Raw genomic sequence first — 26389 nt, forward strand, 5'->3', positions numbered from 1 at the left:
TGTTATCTACAGACTTACTAACCCACCCTTCCACTTCCTCATCCAAGTCATTTATAAAAATTACAAAGAGCAGGGGTCCCAGAGCAGATCACTGAGGAACACCACTGGTCACTGACCTCCAGGCAGAATAGGCTCCATCTACAACCACCCTCTGCCTTCTGTATTCTGAATCCACACAGCCAAGTTTTCCGGGATCCCACACCTCCTGACTTTCTGAATGGGAGAGTTAAGGTGAAGTGGTGCTAGAATCAGGCCCAGGCTGGACCAGGTCACTGAGAGCACAGAGGTAGCTGAACTCCAGGTCTCTGACGGCACAGAGACAGATCGACTCCAGAACTGGTGATAGGGTTACCAGATTTACCTTCCTAAAAGGCATCAGTTAACCAGTTAGATCCCAGTGGCTTCACAGCTGCAAGGTTCTGAACCTGTCTCCCCCAGTTGTTAGTATAACCAAGTGATGCCACAACATCCCAAAACATTTGTCTATGTAGTCAGCTGCACCCAAGTACTGGGACATGGGTGTAGAAGAAAAGCTGGTTGTAAATAATTGAAACCTTTGCTAAAGCGAGGCTGCTGGAGCCCACTGATTAGCCTTAAGACTAAAAAGTAAGGTCTTCAAGAAGGGTTCAGCAGAGAAACTACCTGGGGAAAAGTAATAACAAGGAAACAAAATCAATAGGGAGATGAGGGGAGATTCTACAGAGGGCGAGTCGAGGGACAACAGTCACCCCACGGGCTGGGGTTGAATTGGAACTCAGACTTATTGATACTTCTCTCAAGTCAAGGGGGTGGCCAGGCGGAGTGACGCGAGCTAGGGTGTGCAGAATCCAGAGGTGGAACAGGCCGTCGAGTTAAAATTGCCTCATCCCATCCCTCAGGGGTTAACGTGAAATGTACCTGCTCCGTATTTTGTGAATCCAGCTTCAGCTTCTCCAGGGCACCTTCTAACGTTTTTACTTGTGATTGTGCCTGAAAAAAAAACACACACACACACAATAGCTCCTTAAGATGCAATGGGTCTCATTCTACCAGGTACAGGGAACCGCTGAAGTAAACACACAGGACCAAGCACAGAGCAATGAGTTTTAATTAAACTGAACCCCGAGCCCATGCCACCTGCAGGCGGTTGGAAAAACTTTCTATTTATCAAACAGTGGGACTTAGAACAGTACAGCCCACAGGAACAGACCCTACATCCTGCAATGTCAACCAACCCAACTCTTTCCATCTCCCTGTACATGGTCCACGCGTCTCCATTCCCTGCCTGTGCGGAGAATCGACTGCATCTCCTGCGCACCAGAGGACTCTCCTTTCTTTGGCACGGGCTTTCAAGTGCGCACATTTTTGTCTCAGCAGGACCACCTCTTTGCTCCCCGACTCGCAAATTGCCCAGCGCGTACTGATACGAACACGACCCAGTAAAAACATTTAATTAAACTACTCCGTTGTCGTGCTTGCTCCGCGCATACATAATGTTAATGTTAGGGTGAGTTTTTGGGTAGACAACTCACTTACACCTAAATGACTCTGGCCACCAGCCTTCTGTTTGACAAAGTACTGGAATGAGTTCACAACAATGCATTTCCTAAAAGCTGCATATTGGGATACTAACCCAGACACTGCGGATGGAAGTGTGAGTTTACAGGTAGTTTTGAAGACAGTATTATCTATACTTCATAGATATGAATTGTCTTCTGTGTAAGCACGCAAATGCAAAATAAATGTATTGTGGATTTAACTTGCATTCCTAAAGGCTGTGGACACCAACCCAGACATGTTGGCGTCGGAAGGAAAGGATGAAGTCAGAAGGTGTGATGTTTTGTATGCAGCTTCAAAAGGAAGCATTGTCTATTACTTTTTAAGTAGTGATTGCCTTTGTGCTTAGCATATAAATATCGAGCCCACATTGGGCCAGCAGACCTTACTACCGAAAGTGTCTCCGTTCGTATGATGTCTGCTGTACCTTGTTGTGTCGAATAAAGAAGCTGCTTTGTATCTACCAGTGACTGTCTCTCCAGTGATTTCATCCACGCTACAACACATAAGACATCAAATGTTACTGTAGAGCCTGCTTCACCACCTCCCCTGGCACCTGTCAGCACTATTGACTCAAACGGAAACAGAACATGCTGGAGATACTTAGCAGGTTAGTCAGCACCTGTGGAGTGGTTTGAGGACAGCAGCCTTTCATCAGATCTGAAGTAAACAGGAGACACGGGGGTTGCAGATTCAGGACTCCAGCAACAACACAAGACCACTCAGGGGAAGGGTCTGCACCCAAAGCACTGGGCTGTCCATTTCTCACCATAATGCTGCCTGACCTGGTGCTTTTGAACGTTGCTGCCGTAAACAGCGCCTGAGATGCAGAGGAGAAGCAGGATGGGGGACGAGAGTCTGGCAGGAGAAAGCAAATGCCAGAAGGAACACAGGTCTGAGCAAAATGAAAATGCTGAACATCTGTCAAGATCAAAGGCATCTTGTAGGATGGATGAGAATCTGGAACAAAAATTAAAACTGTCAACTTTCCAGATTTTCAGCATCTGTAGATTTTTTTTAAAAAAATTTAAATTCTAGCAAATTTTCGGAATATGAATGCATTTCAGTAGTGGTCAGCGACGTAGCTGTGGAAATAAAGAAGGAAGTTACACTGTGAGAGTAGTATGACGTGTAAAGAAACTTGCACGAAGCAGAGAGACTGGGAGAGACGAGCTGCGCCAAATGGTTCGTTGCTCCACTCTTCCCAATTCTACATAAAACTGACATTAATGCCAACAGATAATGATTACCACATATTAGCTGATATCATCAACTGCTAGCTTCAAGTAAAGCCGTTTTACAGTGCGGAGACTACACTTTAAAAAACCTAGAAATACAAGTTAAAATACTCCTGCTCCCATTGTCTCTATGCCGCGAGGAGTGGTTTACATACTTTCAGTGGCCATCTGTACCTAATAAACTGAATACTGAGTGTATGCTGGTGGTCTTCTGTTGCTGGGGCCCACCCACTTCAAGGTTTGACAAGCTGTGCATTCAGAGATGCTCTTCTGCACACCGCCATTGTAAAGTGTGGTTATTTGAGTTACTATCACCTTTCTGTCAGCTTGAACCAGTCTGGCCATTCTCCTCTGACCTCTCTCATTAACAAACCATTTTTGCCCACAGATCTTCTGCTCATTGGATTTTATTTTTTGTTTCTCACACAACTTTCAGTAAACTCTAGGGATTTGTGTGTGAAAATCCCAGCAGATCAGCATTTTCTGAGATACTCAATCCACTCCATCTGGCACCAACAAGCATTCCACATTCAAAGTCACTAAGAACATAAAAACCTCCCGGGGGGTTGACTATCACGTTTCTTCTCCACTCTGTCATTTGGTCTGAACAAATACTGAACCTCTTGACCATGTCTGCATGCTTTTAAGCACTGAGTTGCGACCACACGATTAGGTATTTGTATTAATGAGTAGGTGTACAGGGAAGTGGCCACTGTGTGTAGCTGACGCCAGGACAACTGCTTAACAAACTGTTATGAAAACAACAAACCACTGGACCCATGCAGCAGCCTCACATTAAAGGATGCAGCCACTGCTGCTGTGCAGTTGGATGCACGGGTCTGCGCATAATCAGCAGCGGAGATATTTACTCTGTTACTAAATCCCTGATGATGATACCATGAATGTACTATGGAGAGCATCCTAACTGGTTGCATCATTATCCGGTATGGAGAGACCAATGCACAGGATCAGAAAATGCTGCAGAGGGTTGCAAATTCAGCCAGCTCCATCTTGGGCACCAGCCTCCCAGCATCGAGGACATCTTCTAAAGACGATGCCTCAAAGAGGAGGCATCCATCATTAAGGGCCCTGACCACCTACGTGCCCTCTTCTCAATGCTACCATCAGAGGGGAGGCACTGGAGCCTGAAGACAAACCGTCTACATTTTAGAAACAGCTTCTTCCCCTCCATCGGATTTCTGCTTGGACAATGAACCCATGAACACTAAATCCAATTTTTTTTTTTTGCTTTCTCTATGCACTACTTATATCTTATAATTTATAGTATATTTATGTTTTGCACTGTCCTGCTGCCACAAAACAACAAATTTCATGGTGTGTGTGTGTGTGTGTGTGTGTGTGTGTGTGTGTGTGTGTGTGCACACACGCGAGATAATACACGATTCTGATACTCGCCAGTACAATCAGATGTCTCAGGTTCTGATGCAAGGCTCTCAATCTGAAACGTGCTGCCTGACTTGCAGAGTATTTCTGGCATACTCTGCCTTTAAATTCGACTGGGCCAGGCTCAACCCACAGCCACTGCAGCTACCCTGTCCCCTGTCCCCTGTCATTCAGAGCCCAGGCTCTAAGAGGTGGCCCTTTTGGAAGTGCAGCATTTCACCAGAAACAGTCAGACCAGATAGGGATCTGACAAATAAAAGTTGGACTCTCGACTCTGATTAACACACACAAAATGCTGGAGGAACTCAGCAGGCCAGGCAGCATCTATGGAAAAGATTATACTGTTCACATCTTGGGCAGAGACCCTTCAGAAAGTACTGGGAAAAAAAGAGGTTAGATAGTTAGAGTAAGGCAATGGGGGCGGGGGGGCGGTTGGGGGGTTGGGACGTGCGGAAGGGGAGGAAGAAGTACAAGGTGGTAGGTGATAGGTGAAATTGGGAGAGGGGAAGGGGATGAAGTAGCGAGCTGGGAAGTCAACTGGCAAAAGAGATAAAGGGCTGGAGAAGGGGGAATCTGATGGGAGAGGACAGAAGGCATTGGAAGAAAGGGAAGAGGGAGGTGATGGGCAGGTAAGGAGATAAAGCGAGAGGGGGAAACAGGAATGGGGAGTGGTGAAGGAGAGGGGGATGGGGGCAATCACTGGAAGTTTGAGAAATCTTACTCTGACTTCTCATCTCTTTTTTCCAGTCCTGAAGAAGGGTCTCAGCCCGAAATATCGACTGTTTACTCTTCTCCATAGATGCTGCCTGGCCTGCTGAGTTCCTCCAGCATTTTGTGTGTGTTGCTTTGATTTGCAGCATCTACAGGATCTCTCATATGTTTGTGACTGTCTCTGACTTCTGGTTACTCTGAGCTCCCCACCCCACTGCTTAAAAGCTCACTCTAGGAACTGGGTAATTTGCAGTAACTCTCCAGATACGTACAAATCAGTATCTGTGGAGATTTTACAGCAACTGAAGGGGAAGAGGTTTGTGTGGAGAATAAGCAGGCTTCTCAGATCATGAGCTTCCATTTTCTCCTCCCACTTCCCCTGGATTCCCTTCGGCCCATCACCTCTGTGCCATACAGGTTACTTCAATGTCAATGGACAAGTCCATATAGCCAGATCAGGGCAAGCAGCCAGTCTTGGGCTACCTGCTGAGTTTACTCATTGAATCTGATTTCTCTGAACTCTACAGAGGGAGATTCATGAGCCAAAGATGATCCCACACCTTCACACCTCAGTCTTCGTTTCAGAGCAAAAGACTGGAGACTTTTCTATTAACTGTAAATTCTACTCTTTACAGATAACTGGGTCCCCCCATCATTTGAGTTCCAACCCCACTTCTCCATTTATGCCCTTTCCCTAGCCCGAGCACCTCTTAGATAATCCTTCTCCCATATCCTCATTAGTCTGTCTGCTAGAAGTGACCCTCTTCACCTCCAGGGGCTAGGCTGAAGTACCCTTCAAAACCCCTTTGCCCTTCTACCTTGTTTTCATCAGTGCTTAAAATTAAATCCTTAACAAACCTTTAGGCTGCCAGTCCTAGTCTGTGAGGCTCTGTGCCAAATTCTGTTTGATATTGCTCCAGTGCAAATATTTCACTGCATGGGCAGGGGATTGCCATATTTATAGCAAACGGTCGATTATCAAGGATGAGGTCTCATGGTACTTGGAGGCACATGATAAAATAGGCCGTAGTCAGCATGGTTTCCTCAAGGGAAAATCTTGCCTATCAAATCTGTTGAAATTCTTTGAAGAAATAACAAGCAGGATAGACAAAAAGAGAATTTGTTGATGTTGTATACTTGGATTTTTCGAAGGTCTTTGACGAGGTGCTACACATGAGGCTGCTTAACAAGCTAAGAGCCCACAGAATTACAGGAAAGACTGGACAAAGTAGTGGCTGATTTGCAGGAGGCAGACAGTGGGAATAAAGGGAGCCTTTTCTCGTTGGCTGCCGGAGACTAGTGATGTTCCACAGGGACCAATTCTTTTTACGTTATATGTCAATGATTTGGATAATGGAATTGGGAGTTTTGTTCCAAAGTCTGCAGACAATATGAAGGTAGGCGGAGGGGCAAGTAGTTTTGATGAAGTAGAGAGGCTACAGAAGGACTTAGACAAATTAGAAGAAAGGGCAAAGAAATGGCAGATGGAATACAGCGTCCGAAAGTGCATAGTCATGCACTTTGGTAGAAGAAATGAAAGGGTTGAAAACAAAAAAAAACTGAGGCACAAGGGACTTGAGTCCTTGTGTAGGATTCTCCAAAAGTAAATTTGCAGGTAGAGTGTGTGGTGAGGCAGGTAAATGCAATGTTTGCATTCATTCAAGAGGACTACAATATAAAAGCAAGGATGTAATGTTGAGACTTTATAAAGCACTGGTGAGGCCTCACTTGGAGTATTGTGAGCAGTTTTGGGCCCTTTATCTTAGGAAGGATGTGCTGAAACTACAAACCCCATTTCCAGAAAAGTTGAGATATTTTCCAAAATGCAATAAAAACAAAAATCTGTGATATGTTAATTCATGTGAACATTTATTTAACTGACAAAAGTACAAAGAAAAGATTTTCAATAGTTTAACTGACCAACTTAATTGCATTTTGTAAACATACACAAATTTAGAATTTGATGGCTGCAACACACTCAACAAAAGTTGGGACAGAGGCATGTTTACCATTGTGTTATATCACCTTCCCTTTTAATAACACTTTTTAATCGTTTTGGAACTGAGGATACTAATTGTAGTAGATTTGCAATTGGAAATTTTGTCCATTCTTGCTTGATATAAGACTTCAGCTGCTCAACAGTCCGTGGTCTCCATTGTCTGATTCTCCTCTTCATGATGCGCCATACATTTTCAATAGGAGATAGATCTGGACTGGCAGCAGGCCAGTTAAGCACACGCACTCTGTGTCTACAAAGCCACGCTGTTGTAGCCCGTGCAGAACGTTGTCTGGCATTGTCCTGCTGAAATAAGTATGGACGTCCCGGGAAGAGATGTCGCCTTGACGGCAACATATGTCTCTCTAAAATCCTAATATACGCCTCAGAGTCAATGGTACCTTCACATACATGCAACTCACCCATGCCGTGGGCACTGATGCACCCCCATACCATCACAGATGTTGGCTTTTGCACCTTTCGCTGATAACAATCTGGATGGTCGTTTTCATCTTTGGCATGGAGAACTCGACGCCCGTTTTTTCCGAAAACTAGCTGAAATGTGGACTCACCTGACCACAGCACACGGTTCCAGTCTTTCGGTCCATCTGAGATGAGGTCAGGCCCAAAGAACTCGCTGGCGTTTCTGCATAGAGTTGATGTATGGCTTCCTCCTTGCATAATACAGTTTCAAGTTGCATTTCTGGATGCAGCGACGGACTGTGTTGAGTGATAATGGCTTTCCGAAGTACTCCCAAGCCCAGGTGGCTATAATTGTCACAGTAGCATGATGGTTTCTTAGGCACTCCCGCCTGAGGGCTCGAAGATCGCGCGCATTCAACAGTGATTTCCGACCTTGCCCTTTACGCACTGAGATGTCTCTGAATTCTCTGAATCTTTTCACAATATTATGTACTGTAGATGTTGAAAGACCTAAATTCTCTGCAATCTTGCCTTGAGAAATGTTCCTTTTGAACTGACTCACAATTATCTCACAAACAAAGGGGTGAGCCACGACCCATCCTTGCTTGCAAAGACTGAGCCTTTGATGGACGCTACTTTTATACCCAGTCATGATACCTCACCTGCTACCAATTAGCCTGCTTAATGTGGAGTCTTCCAAACCGGAGTTACTTGAATATTCTGTGCACTTTTCAATCTTATTTTAACTCCGTCCCAACTTTTGTTGAGTGTGTTGTAGCCATCAAATTCTAAATTTGTGTATATTTACAAAATACAATTAAGTTGGTCAGTAAAACTATTGAAAATCTTTTCTTTGTACTTTTGTCAGTTAAATAAAGGTTCACGTGAATTAACATATCACAGATTTTTGTTTTTTTTTGCATTTTGGAAAATATCCCAACTTTTCTGGAAATGGGGTTTGTAGAAGGTTCACAAAAATTGATGGCTCTCGGCCTGTATTTCACTAGAATTCAGAGGAATGAGCGGTCACCTCATTGAAACCTATCGAATGGTGAAAGGCTTTAATGGAGTGGATGTGGAGAGGATGTTTCTTATGATGGGAGAGTCCAAGGCCGGAGGACACAGCCTCAGAATAGAGGGGTGTCCTTTTAGAACAGAAATGAGGAGGAATTTCTTTAGCCAGAGAGTGGTGAATCTGTGGAATTCTTTGCCACAGGCTTTCTGTATATTTAAGGCAGAGATTGATAGATTCTTGATGAGTCAGGGCATGAAGGGTTGCGGGGGTGAGGGTGGGGGGGCGGAGAGGAAAATCGGTTAGCTATGATGAAATGATGAGCAGACTTGATGGCCTAATACTACTCCTCTATCAAATGGTCTTATGGTCACTTATGAGGTGTGAAGGAATAGTTCTGGGCTGGGGAATGGTCCCGAGGCAATATTGGTAAAAGGATGAAGAAAATACTGATGTCTTGCAGGAGCCAACACACACACATTCTCTGAATCACCGAGGTGCAGGCTACATGCCCACTTCTCCTGAGCCATGGATGACGCTCAACGCAAACCTTGTCTAAAGATTTAAAAAAAAACACCTAGACCTACCCTTGTAAGGCACTTTACAAAACACAGGTGCCCTGGCACTTTGCAGTAAAGGTACCTTGCTGGATGAGAGAAAGACACACAGCATGGAAAATAGTGTACACTGATGGGACACAAGGCTGCACACAAGAGGAGACTGCATGATATCGACGCACCACAATCCAATACCCCGAAGGGCACTCGTCAATACCTACATCACAGCTTGATGGGTTTCACATCCTGAGTCGTACCCCGGTAAGGAGACAAGTTTATGAGAGGGGGAAAAAAAAGTACAAGAGAAAAATCTGAGGTGCGAAGGGTTTGGTTGGAATGTATAGAACCATGTGACACCCCGTCAGGTTGACGTAGGCAATTTCACGATATACCCCAGTGATATTAAATACGATTCTGATTCTGCATTGCTTTCAACTTCCGTTCATACAGTCGTGGGAACCAGATGTGTGGGGGTGGTGACTCCAGTGATGTTGCCTTGTCAAAATTAAAGTGATTCCTGCCCAGGTAAAGAGGGAGTCAGAGACAATTTTAAGTAAAAGTTTACAAGATGAGATTATCTGCACAGTGAAGTGTACCGTCTGTGTCAAATCAAAGCAGGAAGGATTGATCTGTGGGCAAATTGCAAATGCTGCCATGTTACAACACCAGCAGAACATGTCCACAACTTATTGACCTGAACCGTAAGTTGCTGGAGCGTCGGAGGAAACCCATGCAGTCATGGGGAAAGCATACTAACTGTTTCCAGGTAGCGGTAGGGGATGAACCCCGGTCAGTGATTGCTCCAACCACTATGCTCTTGTGCCGCCCCACACACTGGACCCAGAACTCTTAGTCTGTTCCACGAGAGGGATGCACTCAGCTATCTCAAACCGTGCAGAGCTGGACCGTGCGGCAAGCACTCACCTGCCGAAGTTGTGCTTCAGACTCCGCTATCTTTGCTTTCCACACGTGCTCCTCCTCTTCTACGCTCTTCTGAAGGTCCCTCAGCATTCCCTCCTGCGGAGCCAAGCAGAGGAAAGAGGGGTTGAGAGGTGCAGCCCCTGCATCGCGGCCAAGCCTGGGGAAGGAGAGCTGAACACACTCACTGTCTCGGCGAGAACCGTCCTGTACTGCTCGCAGTCTGCTTGTAAAGTGCTTTGGGCTTCTTCTGCTTCTTGTAATTTAAGTACTAAGTCCTGAAAAAACAAAAATGAATGGCCAGTGATATTTCTGATGATAAAAAAGTCCTTTGTTTTCATTTAGTAATTTCAAGACAGAACACTCCAGAGTGTCTCCCACCCAATAATGCACTTTCTAAAGTACAAGCATCATTGTAAAAAAACAAACAATTTGTGCGCAGTAAGCAGCAATGAGACAATGACAGTTAATCTGTTTGTAACTGCAGTGAGGTACCTAATAAAGTGGATACTGTACATTCATGGTCTTCTGCTGCTGTAGCCCATCCGCTTCAACGTTTGACGTGTTGTGCGTTCAGAGATGCTCTTCTGCACACCACTGTTGTAATGTGTGGTTATTTGAGTTACTGTCGCTTTCCTGTCAGCTTGAACCAGTCTGGCCATTCTCCTCCAATCTCTCTCATTAACAAGGCGTTTTCACCCACAGAAGTGCTACTCACTGGGTGTTTTTGTTTTTCACATCTTCCTCTATAAACTCTCGGGACAGTTGCACATGAAAATCCCAGCAAATTCTGAGATACTCAAACCACCCCATCTGGCACCAACAATCATTCCACTGTCAAAGTAACTTGGATCACATTTCTTGCTCATTCTGATGTTTGGTCTGAACAACAAATGAACCTCTTGACCATGTCGGCATGCTTTAATGCATTGAGTTGCTGCCACATGATTGGCTGATTCGATATTGCATTAATGAGGTGTACAGGTGTATCTAATAAAGTGACCAATGAGTGTATATTGGACATTGGACAAAATACCAGGAGATGCATCGAGCCACAACACTCAATGACAGTACATGAGTGGGAAGAACATGGAGAGAGGGCTATGGTTCAGGTGCAGGTCGAATGGACGAGACTGCCAAGATAAAAATTAAAGATGAGCTTTATTTGTCACATGTCCATTGAAACATGCAGTGAAATGCATTGTTTGAGTCAATGGCCAACACAGCCCGAGGATGTGCACCAACACAACTTGCCCACAAGTCACTAACCCTAACCAGTAGTTTTGGAATGCGGGAGGAAACCAAAGCACTCACATGTATAAAGGGGGAAATGTACAAATTCCTTACAGACAGCAGTGGGAACTGAACACTGATCGCTGGCACTGTAAAGTGTTATGCTAACCACTATGCTACCGTGCCATTCAGTTCAGCACAGACTAGATGGGCTGAAGGGCCTGTTTCTGTACTGCTGTACTGTATGACTATGCTGTAAAGCTGAAATTAAAAAATGCTGATGAGGTCGGACATCATCTGCGGAGTGATAAAGAAATTAATGTTTCAGTCAGCAACTACATCAGGTGAAAGGTTATCGATATCATACACTAACTTTATTCCTCTCTCCATAGCTACTGCCTGACCTGCATTTTCCGTTTTTTCATTTCACTGGGAGAATTAACCAGCTGTTCTGCAAAATGGTGTCACAGGATTGTTTACATCCACGTGGGCGTGCAGAGCGAAGGAGAGCACCTCAGACTGTGCAGCACTCCCTCAGTACCACAGGGATGTCTCAGCGTTCAGGACCCAGGCTGGCCCTTGGATCCCATCCATGCTTCAGAGAGAAGAGTGCTAGCACCGGGTGGAGGGTGGGGGAGGTCAGCAGAAACAAAATACAGGAAAGGCAGGTGGTGAGGAACAGACTACTGAGAGAAAAATGGGAAGGAAAATAAATATTATTAATAGGGCAATCAATTTTTGTAGCAAACCTCTGATCATAATTGGAACTGGGAAGCGATTTAACTTGTGATGGAGTGGTGATAGCAGAGCACCACACTACCAGTAGAGCTAGAGTGTGGAAACGGGTCATTTGGCCCAGCATGTTTACTCTTACCACTGGACACCTATCTGTATTAATCCCATCTTCCAGCAACTGGCCAGTAGCCACCTATGCTGAGGTGACTCTAGTGCTCGTAAGGATACTTAAATACTGTCAGTGACTCTGCAGTCACCACTCTCTCAGGCAGTGATCAGAAGCAGGTTTAATTATCACTTGCATATCTCATAAAAGTTGCTGTTTTGTGGCTGCTATGCATTGCAATACATAATAATTAAACAATAAATTACAAAAGGAAATTATATATTAAATTAAGTGAGTAGTGCAAAAAGAGAACGAGAAAAGAAAGGAGGTAGTGTTCATGGATTCATTGTCCATTCAGAAATCTGATGGTTGTCAGGAAGGAGCTGTTCCTTCAGGCTCCTGTACTCATCACTCATTCTCTTGACAAAGGTTCTCCCTCAAACATCCCTTGGATCTATTGTCTCTTACTCTAAATCTACATTCAGCGGCTATTTCAACAGGTGCACCTACTCATTGGCGCAAATATCTAATCAGCCAATCATGTAGCGGCAACACAATACATAAAAGCATGCAGACACGGTCAAGAGGTTCGGTTGTTTTTCCAGATCAAACTTCAGAACGGGGGAAAAAATCCAAGTGATTTTGACCGTGGAATAATTATTGGTGTCAGACAGGCTGGTTTGAGCATCTCAGAAACTGCTGATCTCCTGTGACTTTCACACACACCAGTCTCTAGAGTTTACAGAGAATGGTACAACAAACAAATAACATCCAGTGAGTGGCAGCTCTCTGGGTGAAAACACTTTGTTAATGAGAGAGGTCAGAGGAGAATGGCCAGACTGGTTCAAGCTGACAGGAAGGTGACAGTAACTCAAATAACCATGTGTTACAACAATGGTGTGCAGACGAGCATCTCTGTATGCACAACATGTCAAACTTTGAAGAGGATGGACTACAGCAGCAGAAGACCACATACACTCAGTGGCCACTTTATTAGGTACAGAAGGTAGCTAATAAAATTTCCGCTCAGTGTTTGTCCTCTGGTTTTATCGAGGCTGGTTGGCAAACAGCGATACTAGCTGTGTGCTGTGTTCATGAGATGTCATCTCTTCGACGAGGAATGCTACCATTTGCTCCAGGTACAATAGGTCAGGATGCTGAGGACACTTGCTCCATATTTGCCCAGTTATTTCACTGACGGCATTCATCCTGAGATATCTAAAGGCTTCTACTGCTATTCCAGGGACTCCCCCTGGGAACTGTAAGCCATCCTGAAAGTCAGTGGTATCCACTGACAATGGCCCGACTGGTCTGGATGGTCTTCAGACACGAACCAATCATGAAACATATGTGTGCTGCAAAAATCAGCTTCTTCTGAATTCACCACTGGCAAGACCAGCACTTGTTTCCCCATTGCTAGGTGGTGGTGGTGAGCTGTCTCCTTGAACTGCCGCAGTCCTTCTGATGGAGGTGCGCTCAACAGGGCTGTTGGGGAATATGTTTGTCAATTTAGGCCGTAAACACGAAGGACCAGGGATATATTTCCAAGTTAGGATGCTGTGCGACTTGGACATGCCGTTTACTGTGTCCCTGAGCTTTCAGGTAGCAGAAGTTGTGCGTTTGAGAGGTTCTAGCGGAGGAGGCTAGGTGAGTACCTGCAGTGCATGTTGTGCATGGTACACTCTGGGCACTGCTGGGGAAGGGATTAAAGACCATAAGATGTAGGATCAGAATTGGGCCATTCAGCCTATTGATTCTGAACCATCATGGTGATTTATTATCCCTCTCAACACCATTCTCCTGCCTTCTCCCTGTAGCCTTCGATGCCCTTACTATCGAAGAACCCATCAACCCTCTCTTTAAATATATCGCAAACACGAGGAATTCTGCAGATGCTGGAAATTTAAATATATCCAATGATTTGGCTTCCATGGCCATCTGTGGCAATGAACTCTACTGTCCTCTGGCTAAAGAAATTCCCCCTTGCCTCTGTTCTACAGGAACGTCTTTCTATTTTGAGTCCGCGCCCTCTGGTCCAAGACTCTCCCACTATCGGAAACATCCACTCCACGTTCACTCGATCTAGGCCTTTCAATACTAGACAGGTTTCAATGAGAACCCCAACCCCCCCCCCCACAAATAAATGTTCAGGGTGGCAGAGGATGGGGCACTAATCAAGTGGCCTGCTGAGACCTGAATGGTGTTGATTTCTTTGAGAGTTGTCAGAACTCAACACTCTGAGCTGAGCCTGGTGGATGATGGAAAGACTTTGAGCTGTCAAAAAAAAAGTGATTTACAGTAGTGTGCCAAAGTCATAGGTACAGATATATAGCTTGGGTGCCTGTCAATGTGGAGTGGACAGAGAGTTTTTAAAACCGGTAGGAGCAAACGATGGTGGAAATGATGCAGGTGGAGCATTATGGGGAGGGGTGTGGGACAGATGATAGAGAAAGTGCTGGGGCAGGGTGACACGGGTGCAGGCACACCCAGCTTCGAGACACCAAGCAAGGTCATTTGATTCCAAACAATTGGTTTATTGATCATTACAGGATGTCCCTCTGGTGCTTCCCACTCCCTCACCTCTTCCCAACAATGACTCCCCTCTCCCTGCTCCCTTCCCACTGTCAGTCCACAATAGAGAGCCATATCAGAATCAGGCTTATCATCACTCACATGTCATGAAATTATAAAACGCAAACATGAGGAAATCAGCAGATGCTGGAAATTCAAGCAACACACACAAAATGCTGGTGAACGCAGCAGGCCAGGCAGCATCTATAGGAAGAGGTACAGTCGACGTTTCGGCCTGCTGCGTTCACTAGCATTTTTTGTGTATCATGAAATTAGTTTTTTTTTGTGGCAGCAGTACAGTGCAATGCCCAAAAATACTGCAATACTGTGCAAATGCCTTATGTACCCTAACTATATATATGTACCTAAAACATTGGCACAGTACTGTATTTCACCAGATGACATGCAGCCTCTGACTTGATCTTGTAGCCACAACTGTCACAGATCAGTAGACAGGGCAAGTCCAGAAACAATTTAAATATAAAAGCAGACAGGTCACCACAATCTCGTGCAGAACCCATTGTATTTGTGCTGCTTACTCACTGAGGGATCTGTGGACTTCTGGTTCAGGGACTCCTGGGCCTTCTGTCTGAACTCTTGCAGCCATTCACTGTAGAGCTGAAAGCCAGGGTATGATCGTCAGTGTGCACTTCCAACTACTAAACAATGTGCAATCACAGAAGCAGGCAGCATAAACGAGACCCTTCAGCCCATTGTGCCAGTCCTAGCCTTTTGGTGGACCAAACAATCATTTTCACTTTTTACACAATTTCTGCAAAAGGTATTTTATCCAAATTCCCTTTTAAGAATTTTGCCACCGTTCTTGTGGACATTATAATTTGCAGTGTCATTTTTTCCTTCTACGAATTCGGTCCGCAAATGCTTTCTCTTTCCCCGAGGATTCCCATGGGTAAGGCTCGATACAGGCAGGGGATTAAATGCCTTCTCTTTCCCTGAGGATTCTCATGGGCAGGGCTCAATTCTGGCAGGGGATTAAAAAAAACCAGGTCATCATCGACAAAATCCAAGAATGCATCTTCACTTAGAATGCAGGACAACGGGAGAAGGGGGTTTATGTTTTGTGTAATAACAATTCAGCTTGTATTCTAGGAACACAACCGCTCTGTAATGCGGGGAGCTGCCCATAATATGAAACCCCCCCCACTTCAGGGATCCAGGCAGCAATCACTCAGCACACATTCCCAGCACCTAAATCACTATTTTTCCCAACCGCCCGCCATTTCCTACCTGTTGTGAAGGCACCGATAGCTCTGGGAAGAGCCCCTGCAGTGCCTCTTTGGTTTGTCGGTGGACCGTCTGCAGCAGCTGTTCTGACTCTTCCTAAAGGAAAACACACACAGACAGATCGATTCAGTCCCCCATTAATGACGCTTCTATCATTTATTTTAAGGACCTGGCCATTACTGATATTTATAGTGTACTCTTTGAGATGGTGGAGCTGGCGAACATTCATTTGAACCTCTGCAGCCCTCCTAGTGAAGGTGCATCCACAAAGCAGGGAGTTCTAGGATCTAACCCGGTGGGGAAGAAGCAGTGGGGATGCACTCAATGGTCACTTTACTAGGTACACCCCTAAACCTGCTGGTTAATGCAAATACCTAAATCAGCCAATCATGTGGCAGCAACTCAATGCATAGAGCGTGTAGACCTGGTCAAGAGGTTCAGTTGTTCAGACCAAACATCAGAGTGGGAAAGAAATGTGATCCAAGTGACTTTGACCGTGGAATAATTGTTGGTGCCAGATGGGGTGGTTTGAGTATCTCAGAAATTGATGGTCTCCTTTTTTTTTAAAAAACACACAAGAATCCCTAGTGTTTACAGAGAATGATGCAAAAAAAAATCAAAATAGAACATCCAGTTCTGTGGGTGAAAACACCTTGTTAATGTGAGGTCAGAGGAGAATGGCCAGACTGGTTCAAGCTGAGAGGAAGGCGACAATAACTCAAATGGTGACACATTACAACAGTGGTGTGCAGAGGAGCATCTCTGAACGCACAACACGTTAAACCTTGAAGTGAAGGGGCTACAGCAGCAGAAGACCACAAACACACACTCAGTGGCCACTTTAACAGGTACGGGGGGTACCTAAGGTTGCAAGGAGAAGGCAGGAGAATGGGGCGAAAGTGGTAATAAATCAGCCATGATGGAATGGCAGAGTAGACCCGACGGGCCAAATGGCCTAATGTTTCATGGTCTGATGGTGTAAGTCAGGGGTTCCCAACCTGAGGTCCACCGACCATTGCCTAATGGTACTGGTCCATAGCATTAAAAAGTTGGAAAAGTTGGGGAAGTGCGAGAGAGGAGGGGGTGTGTGGGGGGAGCTGGATACCACCAACTTACACCTGGAGACGTTTTCCACAGACAATGTCAAAAGCAATTCCTAGAGTTGGTGAGCAAACCAAATGGAAAGGCAATCCTTTGGTGGCTTTCCAGGCACAGGCGTCATGGAGGTTAAGTGCAGCCATGCCTGAAGATGCAGAAATTACGACAAGAAGAGTCGACATCTCAGTCACTGCCACGACCATGCAGCACAGGAACTGAAGTCTCAGTGCATTACTTCAGAGGCTCAAGCTAGCCAGGTGAAGTTCTGGTGAATTAGTTTGGCAGGCGACAACACTTCGACATCCAATACTATCAGTAGAACATCAGGCAAGTAATCGCTCTGCGTCCCTCATTGCACTGTTGTTGAATGCAGCCATGTGGTCAGAGTCAGAGTCATGGAGTACTACAGCACAGAAACAGGTCCTTTGGCCCATCTACTCTGTGCCAAACTATTATTCTGCCTGGTCCCACAGCCCTTCATACCTCTCCCATCCACATATGTACCTATCCGCATTTCTCCTAAAAGTCGAAATTGAAACCACACCCGGCACTCCCACGGGCAGCTCGTTCCACACTCTCGCTACCCTCTGAGTGAAGTTCCCTCTCATGTTCCCCTTTCACCCTTAACCTATGACCTCTATTTCTAGACTCACTCTCAGTGGAAAAAAAAGGCGCCTGCCTGCCCTATCTATGCACCTCATAATTTTGTATACCTAGTGAAATCAAGAGCCAGACCCAGTCGGTGGCTTCGGATGTCTCCTGGCATCGTGTGAGAAAGCTATAGCCAATGATCAGGTGTCCCTCGAATGGATGGCCTGAAATGGGTAGTATCCAGCTGGAAGATGTACCCTACAGCTTGCCACCGCAAGTCTGAGAGATCCACTGATTGCTGAGTATACAACTGGACAGCCCTGGGTCTTAAAGACCTCTGCTGAACGACACGCAAGCCCCAATCGCCCACCGTTGCCCCATGCAGTGTACCACCTTTATTTGCTTAGCAGCGCAGAGTTTCGCCCCATACATTTTTTCGGTTGATGCCAAAGCCTCCACGGCCTTCCAGTTTTTCTCCCGGAGCTCCTATTTGGAAACAATTTTTAATGACAAACCATGCAAGCTCCCCAAGGCATGCTCCACCTGTTCACGCCTCTGTACCACCCAGAGCTCCGAGGTCGTGTAACACACACACACACACGCCATCTTGTGCATGGATCCCTCCCTCAAAGAGCAAGGAGACAAACGTGAGGTCACCACACTGATTGGGAAATGAATGTTGGTTAAGGAGCTGGAGATGGCATGTGATCTTTTTATCCATGGCGTGGGCGAAGAGGGATCTTACTTGAAAGGCATTGGCTGTAGGTGCCCCAACCCTCCCACGCCGTACTTTCTACCAGAGATCCCATGTTCGTGAGGGCCGAAGCAGGATTCAAACCCACTATCTCGGATCCAGAAGCAAACGTGCCACACTGAGCCCGGATACTACGCACAGAGGGCTGAGGAGGTACATGTGACCAAGGGTAGAATTTAGCCAGGGCATGGAAATGTACGACTCAGTCCCCACCAGCTGAACTGTCAAGAAATGTCATTACCATCCCTCAGAGCCATGTGGGAAGCAACCCAGGTTTACAACCAGCTGACACTAAAGGAGGCCATTTAGCCCATTATGCCTGTGCTAGTTCTCTGAAGAGATTCCCTCGTATTCCCTAGTAGTACCTCTTCCCCCGATCTCCCAACAGGGCCCTATAATCAATTGCATTTCGGGTAATCATTCACTCTTTTGGTAACCAGTGCGAAGGTACTCTCTTTCACCAGGTCACAGTTCCAAAGCTTAACTCCACTACCAGTGGAGAAAAGTTCCTCCTCATTCACTCTGTCAAGAGCTCTCAGTGTTTTGAACATCGTTATTCAATCTGCCTTCACTCTCTCTACTCTAACACCACCATTTTCCATTCAGACAGCACAACAGAAATGGGAATAATGCCACTATTCCCAAATGGGAATCATGAGATTATGGCTGATCTGTTATCTCAGCACCACTAACCCCATATTCCTCTATATCCAAAAGCCTACTGACCTCTGCCTCAAGTCGGAGCCTCACAGCCCCCGAGGGTGGAGAACTCTCTGGATTTGCTACTCTCTGGGTGAGAGGACGACTCCCCAGCCAGGGGGAATCAGCCTCAAATCCACCCTGTCACGTACTGCCAAGTATTCTGCATGTTTCGCAACTCTCTCGGGTGCCTGAGAGCATTGTGGTCTGGGAACGAGGGAGGGTCGAAGCATTACGGAATTGTAGGTCAGTCTTGGCTTCTTCGGAGTAAACAGGACAAAACAAACTCTACAGCACACCGAATCCACGGCAACCATCAAGCTCTCACTTATACCATCTTACCTTCCTCACATTCCCACTCACCTACAGGCCCTATCATTGGGAGCTGCAGCACTTGGGGGTAACCCAAGTCACAGTGGGGGGTGGGGGGGTGGGAATACAGACAACAGGAAGGTGTCAGACAGCTCATAATATACAAAAGATGCTGAGTGAGAAGAAACAGCTATACCTCGTATTACAACAACGTATTTAAACATTGAATGGTAGAGACATTTAAGAGACTCAGATAGGCACCTGGATGAAGGAAAAATGGAATGCTATGTGGGTTGGGAGGATTAGACCGATCCTGGAGCAGTTTAAAGGACTAGCAGACATCATTGAGGGTTGAAGGGCCTGTGCTGTGCTGTAATATTCACTGCAGAACAACTGGAACACCCAAATCCAGTTTTCAATATCAGTTAACCAAACTGTTTCTGAACCACCTTGAGATCTCTACCCAACTTCCACACCCTACCATTCCACCTCTGCTTGACCAATCTGGAGATCTCTATCCAACCTCCACTCCCATTCCACCTCTGCTTGGCCTGTCTGGAGATATCAACCCAACCTCCTCTCCATACCACACCACCCCACTTGCCAATCATGAGATCCACATGCAATATTACTCAATCCCCATTCTTCTCAGATGATTCATGTGGGCAATTAAAATCCATTCGATTGCCCTGGAGAGGCAGTTCTAATTCCAGAGAAACAATCAATGCTAAAGGTCAAAGACCCTTCATCAGAACTGAAGAGATAGCCATTTCTCCCTCCACAGATGCTGTCTGACCTGCTGAGTGTTTCTAGCAATTTCTGAACACAGGAGATTCTGCAGATGCTGATAATCCAGAGTAACACACACTCACACTCACACTCTGCTGGAGGAACTCAGCAGGTCAGGCAGCATCTATGGAGGGGAATAACCCATCGACATTTTGGGCCCAAATCCTTCATTGTGACTGGGGAGAAAGGGTGAAGAGTCTGCAGCTGGTTTGTTTTTCAGTTCTATTTCTAATTTGCTCATGCAGATGTAGGACTCCAGAGAATGAAGAGGAAGTGGTTAACCCTTCGTAATCTTGAAGCTTACAAAATTAACAAGTTCCATAAAATAAAGTTAACAGGAAACCAAGATGCTAACTGATCGGGAGAGTGTTTTCTTCCACCATACTGATTACACAGCCTCATCATGTGTCTATATTTCATCCTCCTGCACCAGTGTCTGAGTCCCTCGCCTCCAAAGTTCTGCGTGTGGCCATCTCATACTTACATATCCTCATTGTGGAATCTGTAACAACTCAATAGTTTCCAGAACTCCACCCCTTTAAAGTCCTGGATATGTTTAAAAACTTGCATCTTAGTGTTCTGTTTGTGGCAACAAACATCACCATCCTGCTCAACGTTTCCTCAGGGTTGCATCTGCTCATTTCCAAATGAGACTCAAAATATCCAGTGAATGGTGTCAGAGCAGGGAAGAGAGTTCTACTGCCCCTCCCTCCTTGAAGACAGGTCTCATTTCCTCACTTACTTTGCTTGCCTCCTAATAATGCTCGTGATAATATTAATATCAAACCAACCTTCAGCTTAAAAGCACTTCATTGTTACATATTAACTGGCCTGTGTTATCTCAGAAACTCACCAATAAGATACGCTAATATAGTTCAAATAAGACAAATCTCATAAAGTTGAAACTACAACTACTTAGAAGACCAGAAGACAAGTACCTCCCCTAACTGATAAGCAAACTGTCTCCTTTTTACAGCTTTCTAATTTGACCAAGGTTGGTCTCTGCCTCACTCCAGACATCTGAAGTAGGCTAACCTTCATTCATACCCTCATCTACCAATATTAGTCCTCATTTTCGACCTCAAATTAACCTGATGTCCAACCTTGCGGAATATAGAACCTTGGATTGCAACAGTCCTCCTTTGTGGAAAAGTGATTCCAAGTCTCCTCCCAAAACCTACGGTTCTAACTCTAACATCTTAATAATACTGTGAATTCCGCACCAGAAGATTTCCCGTACTTCCTGCATCTTTCCCTCATTAGTTACACCATTTTCTAGGAGGAAATATCTGCAAGGAATGCCAGAGAATTCTCTAGGACGTTATCCCGCGGCGCCCCCCCCCCAACTGCTCAATTCCAGTAAAGAGAATGGTTACCCCCAATGCATTACCAGGCATGCTTAAGCAGCTGGGCCTCTCCCCACAGGTCCCAAAGCCCTACAGAATGCAGCAATGCATCCGATCGATATCCTTGTGTCCAAATTCTGAACCGGGAGCACTACCCAAAAGTAGATGTTCGGTAGAACTCAGCAGTGGTGAAAGTGCTGATTCACAACTTGGGTTCAATCCTAACCTCAGGCTCTGCCTGTGTGGAGTCTGCTCGCTCTCCCTGTGACTGTTTGGGTTTCCTCTCAGTTCTCGGACTTCCCCCACATTCCTAATTGGCCACTGTAAATTGTTACTGGAGTGTGGATGACTGGTAGAATCCAGGGCATACAATGGGAAGGTGAGGAAAATAAAATACAGTCAGCATAAATGAGTGCTTGTTAGTTGGCATATGCTCCATGAGATGTCAGTGTGCCCAGCTTCTATGACCATGATAAAGTGAAGCCCATAGATGCCAAGCCAATGCCACCCCTGATGTATACTACAAGCTTAAAAAGTCCTGGTCAGAATGGAGGTGACTGGACAATCTCCTCTCAATAAACCTTAAATGGATTGATTTCATGCAGATAACCTGCATTTTGTAACATCTTTCCACTGACTTTACTTCTGGAATACTTCCCTTCAATGGGAGGGTGTGGAGATCTGGGCACAAGGCCCATTTGCTGTAGTTTGTGATTGAACCATGTTCTGACACGAGGTGTTGAATGCCACTCTACTGAGTAACTCCTGTGATAGTGACTGAAGTGAGAACGTGCACCTTGTGGGTCTGCACACCCAGTGTGAAGCCTCGTCCAGCACGAGGACCAACGAGCTACAGGGGTGCCCTGCACCAGAGCTCTCTGACCTCTGCCGAGATTTCCCCAAGGCTAATTCCTGCACCGAGAGGGCAAGTCCAGGCCATAGTCACCGGAACAGGAATGGGGCTGCCTTGTGGTCGAGAATGAGCTGCAGCTCATCAGGGAGTTCTCTACCCCATCTAATATTTGAGGTCTGCAGAAAAACTCTTCCCGTGACCTGTGACCCACAGCACTGGCAGTGACAGACTTACGTTATTTTTCTTTTTTTGCTGTTCAATGGTTTCTTTAAGCTGCAGCATATCCTGTTCCAGGCTGGAAATCTGAGCATCTTTATCCTTCACCCTAAAAACAGGAGGACGGGGATTAAAGCACCAGTAATCACAGAGGCCAAGAATACACACACACATACACACACACAATCTATCCTTCTCCCAAACCCACAACACAACCCCCACAACCCCAGATTCTGAACCAGTGCATACCTGCTCTCCAGCTGTTCTATTTCTAGCTGTTTGGCGTCCTGGAATATTGAAAGAAAGTAAAACAGGTTTACGATCAGTATTTTGTGCAGAACAGATTCCTCCTTATCCCTAATTTCAACCATAATTTAGCCCAAGGATAAATCTGAAAGTTGACACAATACTTGGAAGAGTAAGTTTGAACAGAGATCTCAAGTGCACCGCTGGAGGAGGCAGATTTGACTACAGCGTTGGAAGGCGAGCTGGATAATAGGCAAGAATTTGCAGGGCTGAGGTATGGAAATAGCTGGATTGCTCTTAGAGTATCCACCGTCTACAAGGCACAGGTCAGAAGTGTGATGGACGAGTTTGAGCTCTGACAACTCTCAAAGAGATCGACGCCACTCAGGTCTCAGCAGGGCCATTGATTAGTCTCCATCCGCCATCCTGAACATTTACTGGGGGGGGGGGGAAATTTCACTGAAACCTATCTAATATTGAAAGACCTAGAAAGAATAGACATGGAAAGGATGTTTCCATTTGTGGAAGAGTCTAGGACCAGAGGGCACAGCCACACATTACAAGGACTTCCCTTTAGAACGCAGATGAGGAGGAATTTTAGCTAACGGGAATAGGATCTGTGGAATTCATTGCCACTGAAGGCTGTGGGGCAAAGTCACTGGGTATATTTAAAGTGGAGGTTGATAGGTTCCTGATCAGTAAAGGGTGCCAAAGGTTATGGGCGGAAGGCAGGAGAATGGGGTGAGAGGAATAATAAATCAGCCAAAATGGAATAGCAGAGCATACTCAATGGGCTGAATGGCCTGATTCTGCTCCTATGTCTTATGTAGGCAACAATTCTGATTTCATCAGAACCCAAGCCCGTAGCCCGTGGACCAGGACTCTAAGACCCACACAAATAGAGTGGATGTGGAGAGGATGTTTTCCTACCGGGGGAAGGGAGGGGAGATAGTCTAGGACCAGAGGACACAGCCACAGAACACAAGAAAGTCCCTTTAGAACAGAGATGAGGAGGAATTTCTTTAGCTAGAGGGTGGTGAATCTGTGGAATCCATTGCCATAGACGGTTGTGGAAGCCAACTCATTGAGTATTTTAAGTGGAGTAGATAGTTTCCTGATTAGTAAGGATGCCGAAGGTTATGCTGAGAAGGCACAGAATGAGATTGAGGGGGATAATAAATCAGCCATGATGGAATGGCGGAGCAGACTCAATGGGCCGAATGGCCTAATTTGCTCCTATGTCATATGGTAGCAAAGACTCCATAGCTTCCTTCTTTGCCACAATCTTTCTGAGAATCAGAATGCAGTCGTCTGGATTACACTGCTGCTGCAGTTACTCCCCACAACAAATATTTCTGCTTGGTTGAATATAAAACCCTGGCTTCATCTTTGTCCCTCCGCCCTTTTCTTGGTGTTCTTCAGCCTCGGCTGGGCCAGCAGGCATGGTGAGGGGAAAAGCCAGAAAACACAGGGTTACTCAACAGGTTAGGCAGCATCTGGTGAGGCGGAAACCAGCGGAAACGACTGAGGTTGATAATCTCCCATCAGAACTGGGAAGAACATCAACACCATATTCTCAACGACAAATGTAGATGGGCTATAAATGTTGGCTTTGCAAAGCATGTCCAGATCCAAAAGTTTTTAAAAAAGCAACAAATTATGAAAAGATTGGGTGGAGGGAAAGGGAAGGATGGGCTGATTGTCAGTTAATGATCTTCTAAATAGGATAATTCTCACTTTCTAATTGATCAGGTGTGATTGTGCATCTGTGTCAGGTAACTCTGAATAAAAAACCGTTTAGTTAGAGAAGTTAGATCTGTTCTCCAGCCACATGTGGAGCAGTCGCAGATATGCCCCAGGGCTGTGGAACGTGCTCAGAGCATGTTTCCTGCCTGTTTTGCCCCTGCTATCCTTGTCCTAGCTACTGAAAATGGGCAATTAGTGGCCCATTGCAATAGGACACCCAACAAGCACACAAAGCACAATTTCTTTCTCTTTAAGAGATGGATCATATCGCCTTGATCTTGCTTTACTCTTCAACTACTCCTATGTGCTAGCCTAGGAAAGCAAGCTAATGCTGTTCAATGAATACTTGTATATCAGCAGTGTTGACGCTAAACAGTTACTGGTTACTGTGTTCACTCCCTGGAAGACAAGCTGGATTCCTTCATCTGCAGCTGCGGGAAATGAGAAACTGCTGCGTGCTTGCTCTTACAGAAACATGGCTCCAGGACAACACCCCATGCACCATCAATCTTCAGGCCATGGCACTCAGGGACTAGTCTTAATATTATTTTGTGACTCTATGCCATCATATCTACTGCATGTGTGCTGTGTGTAACTGTATGTACTGTGTTTTGCAACTTGGCCTTGGAGAAACGCTGTTTTGTTCAGCTGCTTGTTTGAAGCTGCATCTGGTGGAAAGCTGGAAAAATTGAAAACAGATCTCTACAAAGTGATCTAAATTAATTACAAATATAAAAACATAAAATAACTGATTGCATAAGTATTCTCTCCCTTTAATATGACACACCAAATCATCACTGGTGTAAGTCAATTCATTTTAGAAGTCTTATAATTAGTTAAAAGGAGGTCTGTTTTTGGAGACCTGTGTGCAGTCAAGGTGTTTCAAATGACTGTAGAAAAATACACCTGTATCTGGAAGGTCCAACTGCTGGTGAGTCAGTATCCCGGCAAAAACTACACCATGAAGACAAAAGAACACTCCAAGCAATTCCACTAAAAGGTTATTGTAAAGCACAAGTCAGGAGATGGATATAAGAAAATATATAAGTCACAGAATATCCCTTGAAGTACAGTTATGTCAATCATCAAGAAATGGAAAGAATATGGCACAGCTGGAAGTCTGCCTAGAACAGGCTGTCCTCAAAAACTGAGTGACCGTGCAAGAAGGGGTCCAGTGACAGAGGCCACCAAGAGACCTATGACAACTCTGGAGGAGTTGCAAGCTTCAGTGGCTGAGATGGAAGAGACTGCGCAGAAATCTGTTGCCCAGGTGCTTCACCCGTTGCCATTCTCCCATAAAGGTGCAAAGAGAAAGCCACTGTTGAAGAAACACTCACATGCAATCTCAGCTAGAGTTTGCCAGAAGGCATGTGGGAGACTCTAAAGTCAGCTGGAAGAAGGTTCTATAGTCTGATGAAACCAAAATTGAGCTTTTTTGGCCATCAGACTATGTTTGGCATAAACCGAACACCAGACATCATCAAAAACACACCATCCCTAGCACGAAGCACGGTGATGGCTGCGTTATGCTGTGGGGATGCTTCACTGCAGCAGGCCCTGGAAGGCTTGTGAAAGTAGAGGGTAAAACAAATGCAGCAAAATACAGGGAAATCCTGGAGTAAAACCTGATGCAGTCTGCAAGAGAACTGCGACCTGCAAGGTTTGTTTTCCAGCAAGACAATGACCGCAAGCATAAAGCAGAACTGGCTTAAAAACATCATAGTTAATGTCCTGGAGTGGCCAAGTCAGAGTCCAAACCTCACTCCAATACAGAATTTGTGGCTGGACTTGAAAAGGGCTGTTCACTCACGATTGCCGTGCAATCAGACAGAGCTTGAGCAGTTTTGTAAAGAAGAATGGGGCAAAATTACAGTGTCCAGATGTGCAAAGCTGATAGATGTCTATCCACACAGATTCAAGGCTGTAATTGCTGCCAAAGGTGCATCTACTAAATACTGACTTGAAGGGGGTGAATACTTAAGCAATCAATTATTTTGTGTTGAATAACTATAATAAATTTAGACCAATTTGTAGAAATTTGTTTTCACTTTGAC

The 26389-nt window shown here is 45.4% G+C and overlaps 1 protein-coding gene across 5 annotated transcripts in view; it reads right to left on the minus strand.

The window, feature by feature from the left end:
* Positions 1 to 26389, minus strand: part of LOC134350749 (ribosome-binding protein 1-like) — a 145325-nt gene that overhangs the window by 21387 nt on the left and 97549 nt on the right. For 4 of the 5 annotated variants that reach the window (XM_063056391.1, XM_063056390.1, XM_063056389.1 and 1 more), the window contains exons 10-17: positions 22593 to 22630; positions 22362 to 22452; positions 17768 to 17860; positions 15689 to 15781; positions 14984 to 15058; positions 9984 to 10073; positions 9802 to 9894; positions 898 to 969 (exon numbers count right to left, since the gene is read on the minus strand). In XM_063056391.1, the coding sequence (XP_062912461.1) occupies positions 898 to 969; positions 9802 to 9894; positions 9984 to 10073; positions 14984 to 15058; positions 15689 to 15781; positions 17768 to 17860; positions 22362 to 22452; positions 22593 to 22630 (645 nt within the window). The remainder of the gene's footprint in view (positions 1 to 897; positions 970 to 9801; positions 9895 to 9983; positions 10074 to 14983; positions 15059 to 15688; positions 15782 to 17767; positions 17861 to 22361; positions 22453 to 22592; positions 22631 to 26389) is intronic. The other variant, XM_063056388.1, reaches the window with a different exon arrangement.

Source organism: Mobula hypostoma, chromosome 8, assembly GCF_963921235.1.
Source record: "Mobula hypostoma chromosome 8, sMobHyp1.1, whole genome shotgun sequence".
Classification (NCBI taxonomy): Eukaryota; Metazoa; Chordata; class Chondrichthyes; order Myliobatiformes; family Myliobatidae; genus Mobula; species Mobula hypostoma.